The 13,145-nt window shown below is 45.3% G+C and overlaps 1 protein-coding gene across 2 annotated transcripts in view; it reads left to right on the forward strand.

The window, feature by feature from the left end:
* The window catches only part of LOC129711365 (spindlin-1-like), a 130,075-nt gene that overhangs the window by 40,020 nt on the left and 76,910 nt on the right, over positions 1–13,145 (forward strand). The window contains exon 1 of one of the 2 annotated variants that reach the window (XM_055658976.1): positions 7,301–7,329. The exons of the other annotated variant lie outside the window; for it this stretch is intronic. Coding sequence (XP_055514951.1) covers positions 7,301–7,329 — 29 coding nt within the window. Of the gene's footprint in view, positions 1–7,300; positions 7,330–13,145 lie in introns of those variants that run through there. 2 annotated transcript variants of the gene reach the window in all.

The raw sequence follows: 13,145 nt of genomic DNA on the forward strand, positions 1-13,145 counted from the left end.
AAATGGGGCAGGTCAGTAAGGGCTCTGGTCAAACGGGTTTCCTGGCTGGCTTGCAGGTAAGTCCCTCATTCACCGTCACCGACGTTATTTAGTTTTTCCCTCTCTCTCCCCCCCCCCCCCTCCCCCCTCCCCCTCCCCCCCCCCCTCCCCCCCTTCAGTTTCTATTTGTTTAAGTGTTATTTATCACATTATAGCTTTTGAAAAATTCAAGCGGGTATCAGACGCTTTCTAAGGGCTAAATCAATCCGTTCGCGAAGCCTTACATCACCCGTTGCGGCTTAAAATCAAACTGCTGTGTCAAGGCGATCGAGGCTCCCGATATTGAAGACCCCGCCGGACGCTTTTAAGCTGCGCTGTTGAAGCTGCTGTTGCTGAAGTTCAGTGAAGTTCAGTGTTGGTCACCAACCAGGTCAGCTTCCCCCCAAATTATGTTCCCCCCATGCTTTGATGGTGGTTTCTGTCCCTGGCTATACCTAAGAAGGAGAGAATGTCCTTCTTTGTCTTAGGGACCCCTCTTCCTTGCAGCATTTTAATTGAATCTTCTTTACAATCAGGTCCTGTCACAGAAGCTACCAAAAGGTCATCGACATACTGGATCAAAGTAGACCTCTCTGATAATTGACATTTCTCAAGATCATTTTTGGCTGCTGCTGCATAAACGGCCGGGCTTTCACTATACCCCTGGGGGTAGCCTAGTCCAGGTGTATTGTTGATCCATGTAGGTAAAACAAGCAGGAACTGGCTGTCTTTATGCAGCGGTATGGAGAAAAATGCCGAACATAGATCAATTACTGTAAAGGTGTTGGCTTCTATTATAGATGACAGAATAATATCGGGTGCTAAAGGAGCACTATTTTGTTAATAGCTCTCAGGTCTTGGACAAAACGCCATTCATTACGTCTTCCCACTTACGGGATTGGCAGAATGGGAGTATTACACGGACTTTGCGTTTTCATTAATACTCCTTGTTGTAATAAAGATATGATGACTATAGCTATCCCTTCTTCAGCCTCCAGGGTTAGTCGATACTGTTTTAAACCTGGCAAAGCAGCACCCTCTTTTAAAGTCACTTTATGTTCAGGGGCTGATTGCACGCGCCCCACATAATTCTTATGCTTTGCCCATAGTTCAGAGGGTACTTGGACCTGAGCCATGGGTGGATCCTCAGTAGGCGGCTGTTGCTTTTCAAAAATAGTGTCCAATTCCTTTCTGACCCATATGATCTTTCCTTCTGTGTCATTAAAGAAGTCAATCTGGATCTCTCCTTTTGCCATTGGTAACTTTAAACCATGAATCGACTGTTTGTCCTTCAGCCTTTTTATCATTGCTCCTATTTCCTTCGTTGTTGCTGGAGGTCTAGTAGCTACGGTCAAGTGTGACTCGGAAGTATCTCCCATCTCAAATCGATCCCTTTATTCCTAATCCCGGGACCTCAAAAATACGAATAAGGGGTCACTGTTAATTGTTCAAGTTTATTAAACCGGGGGGAGACTCTTTCCTGGTATCCTGGATTAGGGAGGCGTGTATATAATGCATTTGCTTATGTTCTTGGCTGGTTTCAACAAGATACTGTAAATACTGGCCTTTTGAATCCTGCACTCCCTGCAGAGCACAATGGATTTGATTAATTAATTGATTGTACGGATTGCTACTCAATTGCCAACAATATAGGATGGGCATCTTTTGCCATTGTTTGAATTCTTCTTAATTAAATTTAGCAATTGATGTGTCTGCATTTGAGGGAGTTCCATAAACACACTGTACTGCAGACGGTATAAGACTGCTCCCAGTTTGCTCAGAGCCTGCCTTCCCAGTAACGGGAGTGGGGCTGTTCTCGAGATTATAGAAGTATCTGTAAGGGGCTGGACACCCTCCCTGTTGTGTGTTCCCCTTGCTGTAGCTGTGGGGAACATCTGCAATATCGAGCCCAATGCCCTTTCTTTCCACATCTCCAGCATGTAGATCGTGTTGTATCTTTTAATTGCCATTGTCCCCTTCCTCGCCCCCCACCCCCCACCCACCCCACTCTACAACTTCCTCCACTACTCCAGCCCCCTCTCCCCGTGTAATACTGGCCTGATGTTTTGGGTTTCAGCTCTCCAGCTTACACAAACAATCCCTCCCTTTCCATGTTCACAAGCGCTGTTATCACATTTTCCCATGATTTATTTTGCCATTCTAGATGAACTAATTTAAAAGCTTGAGCCTGTCGGGGCAGCAAACAATTTACTAAAGTTTGAACAGCTAGAGGCCCATTTTCAGGTAGGGACACTTACCCTTAAATGGGGGTATATAATCCGGGGTCGTTTCGTATTTGTTTTGCAAATATTGCACCACCTCCCCTCATTATAGCCTCCTTTGCTCTATGGGCCAACTAGTGAGTGAGGGACTCATTTCCCTGAGCCTGCTGATCATAATATTGCTGCTACTTGCTTTGGCATTATAGGCACACGTCCCTCATTTCCCTCTTTCTGCTGAACACCTTTCTCCTCCTCTAGGGCAGTGGTTTTTAACCTTGTTGGCACCTGTACGCACATACGTGAACAAAATACTGTATGTGGTATGTACCTTTGTTAGGTTCCTAAACATGGGCTCAACAAATTGATATGTTATTTATGTCCACTTCATGACCCCCGGCAAAGCCCCAAACGGCCCCTATAGGGAGTCATGACCCCCAGGTTAAAAACCATTCCTCTAGGGTCTGGCGTCTTTTCTCCATCCCCGCCCATTTCCTTATTATTTCCATCAATTTTAAAGTTATACACAGCACTCCAACTATCATTAATAACATTACACACATTAATTATGCTCCCATCTCGCCAAACCATTTCTTTTTTAGAGATAAGTAGGACAGAAATAGCATATAACTTCACCCATCCGGCCAATCTCCATTTGATCGATCAGCTAGATTATCACAAAAATTTACTGGACATTGGTCATCACCGTACTTTTTTATTGTCTCCTGTTTCATTTCCTCAGGACTCTCTCTATCTGTAGGATCAGATTTCTCCGATAAACTACTGTTTCCTCCCAGTAGTTGCATTCTTTTCAGTAGTCTGTACAACAAAAGTTAGGTTTCCATGGACAATCTATATACTATTAAAAGTTTTGTCTTGTTTGTCTCTGTCTGTCTGTGAGAGTACACAAAAGTGTGAAGATTTTTGCAGAATCTTACTCAGCTTTTTCTCGTGGTCGTTTGTATCAAGTTACTTCACATTTGATGCTATATTTTACAAGAAATTTTACATTTTTAGACTTAAAAACTCAAGATTTGGGAATATAGGGGGGGGCCTATGCCAAAACGGTACACGGTAGTGCATACATTTTTGCACCTTTGGCCTGTGGTCGTTTCTGTCAAGTTTCCTTCATATTCTTTGTTATATTTAACGTTATTGGTATTTAAACGTTTCAAAAAGCCAAATTCTGAGAATAACTGTTACTGAGCGATGAGAGGTTTCTGACAGTTATAGGGATGGCATCACAATGGCATCTCACAGACCAGATTGTCGGGGGGAGGGGCTAGCCCAAGAGACATAGAAAGAGATACAGACAGACAGACAGAGAGAGAGAGAGAGAGAGAGAGAATATTGCCTTGGGGAACAGGTTATATTGGGGAACCAGGCTTCCCGTGGCGGCTATGGGTGAGTGGTGGAATATTGCGTTGGGGGACCAGGCCTCCCGTGTGACAGGTCCCACTTGGTCTCGTGTCTTATAATATTCTATTCACAGTTTGCGCGCACCAGTTTTACTCGTCCGCAAACCTCGAAGTTGATAGCGTGCTCTGGCACCTGCTTCAATTTATCCTATGTCTAGCGTGAGTAAATGATCTTCACCACTATTTCCCCTCACCCCACAGGCCTCTTGGCTAAGTGTGATTCACCAGCCAGTTAAGGTAGGTTGCCTGGGGGCTCTCCCTTCCTACTGGGAAGCCCCCGTCCACCTTTTGGTTAGGACTATTTTATCATCTTCTTTTATTTCCCCTTATATTCGTTTGAATCTCGTTACAATTGGGACTGTGTTGACTACGCCAAATTATGTGGAAGAAATTAATTTAGAGGGAAATTAAAGGAAAATGACAAATGGAGACTTCACCGTTTTGCCTTGAGATTTTATTGCATGATATCATGGAGAGATGGCAGCAGTCAACTGCCCACCAGTTCTCTGATTTCACAGCAGAATTAACTGACAGTTATACTGTGCAGTAAATAACTTTTGTTTTTTGTTAAATATAGCTACAGGAAACTATACTTACTACATGGGTACCAATTATTTCATTAGGCATAACATACTTTTCACTTATGTTAATCTTATTCGACAAAAGATGGTTAATACAAGTCAAATACAATACAAGGGCATCTTGACATTACTCTATCTCTCCTTTTAGGCGGACAGCACCACTAACCCCTCTCCGAGCCAATCATAAGCCCCCCCCCCCCCCCCCCCCCCCCCCCCCATTTACAGTAATATTTATATGCCACTAGTGGTAGGGGGGCTCGTGAGGTCTACTGTAACTCCTCACAGAAGGTAAAACAAGCTTTGTTATCTCCTCTACTATTCCATGTTTACATTTACCATCCACCCTTCAACACATTCCCAGACAAGAGGTAATACGTCTAATCTTACTTTGCCGATTCCCACAACCTCATCTGCACCCGGTCAACGAGAGCTGCCAATTGTCACATCCAAGCACCCTTTCGTTACCTGATTCAATTCCAATCAAAATTAAGTAAGGAAGGATATTCATTTTTCTTCCACAACGTTGTATCTCTAAACTTCTTGAAGTTTGAGAATTCAATGTCCATACTATTTAGTTGTAAGCTACCCAAGCTTAATAAGATTAGTTGATGGTGCACGGTTGAAGTGTACCAAGTGGAGGGATATTACAGTGCCCCCTATAATGTTACGGACAAAGACCCATCATTTATTTATTTGCCTCTACTCCACAGTTTGAGATTTGTAATAGGAAAAAAAATCACATGTGGTTAAAGTGCACATTGTCAGATTTTAATAAAGGCAATTTTTATACATTTTGGTTTCACCATGTAGAAATTAGAGCATTTATACATAGTCCCCCCATTTCAGGAGACCATAATGTTTGGGACTCAGCAATGTTTTGTAAATGAAAGTATTCATGTTTAGTATTTTGTTGCATATCCTTTGTATGCAATGACTGCTTGAAGTCTGTGATTCATGGACATCACCAGTTGCTGGGTGTCTTCTCTGGTGATGCTATGCCAGGCCTGTATTGCAGCCATCTTTAGCTTTTGCCTGTTTTGGGGGCTAGTCCCCATCAGTTTTCTCTTCAGCATGTAAAAGGCATGCTCAGTTGGGTTCAGATCGGGTAATTGACTTGGCCACTCGAGAATTGACCATTTTTTAGCTTTGAAAAACTCATTTGGTGCTTTAGCAGTATGTTTGGGATTATTGTCTTGCTGTAGAATGAACCCCTGGCCAATGAGTTTTGAGGCATTTGTTTGAACTTGAGCAGATAGGATGTCTATACACTTCAGAATTCATTAAGCTACTAACATCAGCAGTTGTATCATCAATGATAATAAGTGAGCCAGTACCTTCATCAGCCATACATGTCCAGGCCATAACACCCCCACCACCGTGTTTCACAGATGAAGTGTTATGCTTTGGATCTTGGGCAGTTCCTTCTCTCCTCTATTCTTTGCTCTTGCCATCACTCTAATATAAGTTAATCTTTGTCTCATCTGTCCACAAGACCTTTTTCCAGAACTGTGGTTGCTCTTTTAAGTACTTCTTGACAAACTGTAACCCGGCCATCCTATTTTTGCGGCTAACCAGTGGTTTGCATCTTGCAGTGTAGCCTCTGTATTTCTGTTCATGAAGTCTTCTGCAGACAGTGATCATTGACATATCTACACCTGACTCCTGAAGAGCTTTTTCAGATCTGTCAGACAGGTGTTTGGCAATTTTTCTTTATTATAGAGAGACTTCTTCTGTCATCTGCTATGGAGGTCTTCCTTGGCCTGCCAGTCCCTTTGTGATTAGTAAGCTCACCAGTGCTCTCTTTCTTATGATATTTCAAACAGTTGATTTTGGTAAGCCTAAAGTTTGCCTGATGTCTTCTTGTTTCTCGGTCTCATAATGAACCTTTGACTTTCATTGGCACAACTTTGGTCTTCATGTTGTTATTATTATTATTATTATTATTATTATTATTATTAAACTTTATTTCAGACTCAAAGTCCAGACAGGAGGCGACATTACATAAAATACATTGCATGTAAAAACACCATGAAATACACATAAAAGCTTAATAAATTACTTATAAAAGCATCATAAATTATGTACAAAAACACAACACATAATTTAAAATCCAGAATAAAAAGAAAGATCAGTGTCCTACAACGAGACAGCCATACTGGGATTTATAGCGTGTAGTGCTAAAGCTTATGTTTGATAAGAACATGTTGATAAACAGCAATAAAAGTTTCCAAAGGTGATGGAAAGACTGGAGGAAAGACTAGGTGCTGAGAGCTCTCTTATACCTGCATTAAAGGGCCTGTCCCACGAGCATGCGACCTGCATGCGGCAAGCGCAACCAAACCGGAAGCGGGGGCCGCGCGGAGGTCAAGTGAGTGACGTGAAGTTCGAGCGAAGTCCGTGGGAAGTTCGCGCGTGACGCACGGCGTCGAGACGCTGCGCACACCCGTCAAGGCGGTGCGTATGGCGTCGAGGCGGCTGCGGGCCGGCAGGCCGTTGCCGTGCGGAAGTTTTGAACACGGTCAGTTTTTCGGAGCCCCGCGCGATGTCGGGAGCAGCTCTGCACAACTCCATATGGCTCCGGCGATCGAAGTGGGACCGGCCCCGCGAGACCGTACGGCTCAAGCGACCACGTTAGGTCGCGCTTGCCGCATGGAGTCGCATGCTCGTGGGACAGGCCCTTAAGGAGGCAATTAAACACACCTGAGAAATTACAAAAAATTACAAACGCCTGTGAAGCCATGTGTCCCAAACATTATGGTGCCCTAATTATGGGAGGGGGGGCTATGTATAAACGCTGCTGTAATTTCTACATGGTGAAACCAAAATGGATAAAAACACCCTTTAATAAAATCTGACCAATGTGCACTTTAACCACATGTGATTTTTTTTCCTATTACAAATCTCAAATTGTGGGGTACAGAGGCAAATAAATAAATGATGGGTCTTTGGCCCAAACATTATGGAGGGCATTGTAAGTGGATTAGATAAGGTTGTGCTGTTAACTTTATAAGTGTATTCTCTCTGGACATTACTGCCAAGCTGGTGTTCATTTGTCTGTTTCTAGATGTCGTTGAGAAGGAGATGGGAAGCCTGGTGAGTATTCCCACCAAAACCTGCTTGGAATTTTTTGCAATAAGAAGGAACTGCAGATGCTGGATTATACCAAAGATTGACACAAAATGTTAAAGTAACTAAGCGGGTCAGGTAGCATCTCTGGTGAAAATGGGCAGGTGACGTTTCGGCTCGGCAGCCTTCTTCAGCAATGGGTTGGTTCAACCGGTGCATCCGAGCCCACAATAAGAGATTGACCAACTCGGCCTGGAATTACTGTAAACTCGACAATGAACCATTCAACATTTCCTTGCTCATCGTTTGCTTTGATCTGTCATTTTCATACCTTACAGTCTCTTTGTACCCTTCCACATCGCCAGTCTCCCTCTCCCCTGACTGTCTGAAGAAGGGTCTTGACCCGAAAGATCACCCATTCCTTCTCTCCAGAGATGCTGTCTGTACCGCTGAGTTACTCCAGCATGTTGTGTCAATCTTTGTTGTAATCCAGCATCTGCAGTTCCTTTAGTTTCATTGTGTGCAAAGAATTGGCCTGGCAGCTTGGAGCCAAGGGATTTGAAGGAACTATTGTTTTTCTAGTTGGATTGTGCAAGGGGCTGATATTCTTGTTACAAAGGAAGTGAATGCTTGATTTACTTTGTGGTAGATTTTTGGCTTCAGTATCGTTCTTCCACCTGTTGTTGACCCTTGATTGAGTGAGAGTTCCATTAAATGTCAGCGATTCATACAGCACCTCACCAAGGGATAATGCATAGTTTTGGACCCACAAGAGCATTCTCCAACCTACTGACTACAATTAACCTATCCAGTACATACAGACGAAATCTCATGGTTTGGGGAACGTAGTCCTTGCGTAAACTGTTGGCATGATCTGCCCTGCCCCAATGCTCTCGGAATAGCGTATATTAACCCAGCACCAGAGACACGAGTACGATCCTGACCTTGGGTGCTGTCTGTGTGGAGTTAGCATGTTCTACCTGTGACTAGTTTGGACTTCAAATTGGGGCGACATGTTGGCGCAGCGGTAGAGCTGCTACCTCACAGTGCCAGAGACCCTGGTTCAATCCTGACGTTGGGTGCTGTATGTGCGGAGTTTGCGCGTTCTCTTTGTAACCGCATTGGTTTCCTCCGGGCGCTCCGGTTTCCTCTCACTTCCCAAAGAAGTGGACGAGAACGTGGACGGAAAAGATTTAATAGGAATCTGAGGGGTAATTTTTTCACACAAATGGTGTTGGGTGTATGGAACAAGCTGCCAAAGGAGGTCGTTGAGGCGGGGACTATCCCAATATTTAAGAAACAGACAGGTGCATGAATCGAACAGGTTTGGAAGGATATGGACCAAATGTGGGCAGGTGGGACTAGTATAGCTGGGATATGTTGGCCAGTGTGGGCAAGTTGGGCTGAGGGGCCTGATTCCACACTGTATCACTCTATGATTCTAAGAAGGTGTTTCCTCAGCCAAGCTGTAAATATTTTTGCGTGAAGGCAGAATACAGCCTAAACATGAAAAGGCCTACGTGATCTCCCAGTCGCAAAACATTTTAACTCCCTCATCCATTCCCACACTGACCTTTCTGTTCTGGGCCTCCTCCACTGTCAGGGTGAGGCCCCACACAAATCGGAGGAACAGCACCTCATATTTCACTTGGCAGCTTGTAACCCAGCAGTATGAATTTTGATTTCTCTAACTTCAAGTAACCCTGGTCTTTCCTCTCTCTCCTTCCCTCCCCCACTCTAGTTCTTTGACTAGTTTCATACTCCTGATTAATGTTGCTGATTGCATGTCTTGTCATCTTCCCCTCAGCTTACCATGATCCATTCTACATTTCCTTGAGCATCGTCTGCTTTGATTTGTCATTTTCACACCTTACCCTTCCACATATCTCTAGTCTCCCTCTCCCCTGACTCGCAGTCTGAAAAAGACGGCGACACGGTGGCTTTGTGATAGAGACACTGCCTTACAGCGCCAGAGACCCGGGTTCGATACCGACTACGAGTGCTGTCTATACGGAGTTTGTACGTTCTCCATGTGCCCTGCGTGAGTTTTCTCCGAGATCTTCAGTTTCCTCCAACACTCCAAAGATGTACAGGTTTGTAGGTTAATTGGCTTGGTTATAAATGTAAAATTGTCCCTAGTGTGTGTAGGGTGGTGTTAATGTACCAGGATCACTGGTCAATGTGGACTTGGTGGACCGAAGGGCCTGTTTCTGTGCTGTATCTCTAAACTAAACTAAAGGGTCTCGACCCAAAACGTCACCATTCCTTCTCACCGGAGATGCTGCATGTCCCGCTGAGTTACTCCAGCATTTTGTGTCTAACTTCCATATAATATGCACATTTCTTGAGAGACTTTTTATAGATACTGCAAGAACTCATTGAGTCTACGTTATCAATAGCTTGAAGGTAGCCAGTAGTGTGGAGCACGGTATAAACAGATTGCTTGGCATTCCACTTCCTTGTGATAGGTCAATGTATAGCAATGGCAAGCATTCTAGAAGGCTGAGAAGTGTAACATATTTGCTGATAAGTTGTTCATTTAAACCCAGAACTCATGTGGTAAAACTTAACAAGCTTTAGCTGCCAGATTTGGTTTAGATCAATGGGCCGCAGTGAAATGTTGATAGTGGGTGTGCCATTCTGTCTCATTCTAAAGGTTTGGTTCTCAAACATGAATGTCTGTGGCGAGTCATGCTGAGACGAGGCATTGAACAACACGCTGAAGGATTAAGAAAAGCGTTGGGAAACTTGGACGAACCAACGGACCTTTACAAAGTTTGTCTCAATGTGCGGCTCGGTAGCGCAGCGGTAGAGTTGCTGCCTCACGGCGCCAGAGACCCAGGTTCGATCCTGACTGAGGGTGCTGTCTGTACGGAGTCTTTGTGCATTCTTCCTGTGATCGCGTGGGTTTGCTCCCGGTGCTCCGGTTTCTTCCCACATCCCAAAGACGTGCGAGTTTGTAGATTAAATGACTTCAGTAACATTGCAAAATTGTCCCTGGTGTGTGGAATAGTGCTAGTGTACATGGTGATCGTTCGTTCGGCACGGACTCGGTGGGTCGAAGGACTTGTTTTTGTGCTGTATCTCTAAAGTCTAAATCAGCAAAGACAAAAAGACACAAGCGTTGGCGTTCCAGAGACAGGAAGTGGGTATCACTATGATTGAAGGGATAAAGAGAGAATGTTCTCATCACTATGGCAACAGTTTAAATGTTCTTCTTCTTATTGAGTCCACACGCAAGATTAGATGTTGTTCAGCCAGAGCTAAACACACTTCTCGGCATCTGCACAATGGTGTCTGCCTTGCACTTCTTGTGTGTGGTGGTGGAAACAGGGCCGCGACCACTTTAAATGTTAATAAATCATCAACCATTCATAACTCAGTGGGCCAGGCAGCATCTCTGGAGAAAAAGGATAGCTGACATTTCAGGTTGGGACCCTTCTTCAGACTGAAGAATGGTCCTGTCTCTAAACATCACCTATCTGTTTTCTCCAGAGATGCTGCCTGTCCCACTGAGTTACGCCAGCATTTTGTGCCTACCTTCGGTATAAACCAGCATCTGCAGTTCCTTCCTACACATTTGTGCCATTCTCTTTATAGATGTGAGATACCCCAAAATAATTTCCATCCAATGAATTACTTTGCAAGTGAGGAAAACAGCAAATATCCACAGAAAATCCCCATAAACATCGGTGTGATCATGATCGGATAATCCTTTGAGGAATAAGCATTGACTGGACTACCAACATGATTCACACTCTGTCCCGGTAATATTCTCTTGGAATATTTGCCATCCATCTGCAAGGGCAGATGGAGCCCTGGTTACTATCTCATTTTAATGCCTCTATCATCTCCACTGGATTAAGTGCCTCGCTTCTCTGACATGACGATGACTCAGAGCCATATGTGACGTTTAAAATTTGATCTGAGTGCTGAATTGGACTGTGTTTGTGTGGAATTAGTCTAGGCATTGCAGCTGTGTGTGTGTGTCACTGGCGGATGTAGTTGACAGTACATAAGATTGGTGTAAGGGCGACATGATAGCAGTTTCTGCCTTACAGCACCAGAGACCTGAGTTCGATCCTGGCGATGGGTGCTGTCTGTACGGAGTTTGCCCGTTCTCCCTGTGACCAAATAGGTTTTCCCCCAGACTCCAAAGACGCACAGCTTTGGCGATTAATTAGCTCGGGGGGGGAATTGTAAATTATCCCCAGTGTATAGGTTGGTGTTGGTGTATGGGGATCGCTGGTCGGCACCGACTCGTTGGCTGAAGGACCTGTTTCAGTTGCCTGATAACAGCTGGGAAGAAACCGTTTCTGAATCTGGTGGTGTAACGTTTTCACACTTCTGTACCTTCTATACCTTTAGCCTGACGGGAGAGGGGAGAAGAGGGAGTGGCCAGAGTGCGCCTCGGTCTTGATTATGGACCCATCGTTACAGACAAGATCTAGCTCACCACGGCGGTGTCATCTGCAAACTGTTTTGCAGTGTGTAGGGAATATAGTTGTGGACAGGGAACTTACTACAGGTTCACCATCGCTTGTCCGGCACCTCCTTTAATTCGGATAATGTTATGAGAGCACCTTTGAAATTCCGGACCCCCCCCAAGAAGTCCCACTGTAAATATGGTGCCTCGGCCGGGTGATACGGCCGATCTCGACTTCATTGGGACTTCTGCAGGTGGAATCACCCCCCTGCATCCGGGGCTCTGGACATTCCCATATCTCGGTATCTCGCAGACCGGTATCTCGGCTCCTCAGCGGCCTAGGTAGACCGTTCCGGCATCGTTGGACTCCTCTCGGAGGCCATGACCTCTGTCGGTCCGGCAAAATGGATAATCCGGAAAGGCTTTGGAATCAAGGATGCCGGAAAATCAGAGGTGGTGGACCGGCATAGTTGTGTGATTGACTCCAGGTCTGTCATAGGCGCCCTGTTTGGACAGGGCAAGCAAGGACACAATGGGACGGAACTGTGATTCTGTCACCGTTGTGTATGGTCTCCAGGAGTGTGTCGTTATCCACAGTGTTTCCCTGCGCAGTCGACGTGAAAGCTGTGTAACATTGCATGTGACACTTGGACAGGGTCAAAGTCTGTTCGATACAAGGGAGGGTGGCAAATTGAATACTGCATTGTGCACAACGGTGGCGCAGAGGTGAGTGGCTGCCTAACAGCCCCAGAGACCCAGCTTTGATCCTGACCACGGGTGCTGTCTGTGTGGTTGGCACGTTCTAAAACATCTTGGATGTGGATGCGTTTGTATGTTTTTCTGTGAGTCACATCTCCTCGAAAAGACGACGCGCTAACGGTGATATTTTTACATATTCCGGTAGAGATTTACCTCATGATCTTGAAAATCGCCTCATCTGAAATTTTGATTCATTATTTCTTAAGTTTTTTCTTAAAATTGTTCACAAACCTGAGATATTATTTAAAGCTAACTAACTAATGACGTCACAATGGCTCTGCTCCTCGCGGCCAGCTGCACAGTTTTTAAACGCAGCCTGCTGGGCTCTGTTTTTGCACGAGTTGCGTTAAACCCCCCCCACTCACAGTCATTTTGTCACCGTCGACTCGCGCTCGACCGGCTGTCCGCCCCGGCCTGCCCCGTCTCGCTCGCAGCCCAGCCCCTTTCCCATCCAGGGCTCTGGATTGAAGCCACTGAACATGTAATTTGGTTGGGCTTCCGAGGGCTTCTGAGGCCCTGAGAGTTGCCAAGGCCCACCGCCCGCTCGCAGCTGGACTCGTCCGCGCCGCCCTTTCGCCAAGTGCATGTCCGCACTCTCCCACTCTCTCCCCCCTCCTCCCCTCTCTCCCTCCCTCTCTCCACCCTCCCCCCTCCTCCC

Source organism: Leucoraja erinacea, chromosome 29, assembly GCF_028641065.1.
Source record: "Leucoraja erinacea ecotype New England chromosome 29, Leri_hhj_1, whole genome shotgun sequence".
Classification (NCBI taxonomy): Eukaryota; Metazoa; Chordata; class Chondrichthyes; order Rajiformes; family Rajidae; genus Leucoraja; species Leucoraja erinaceus.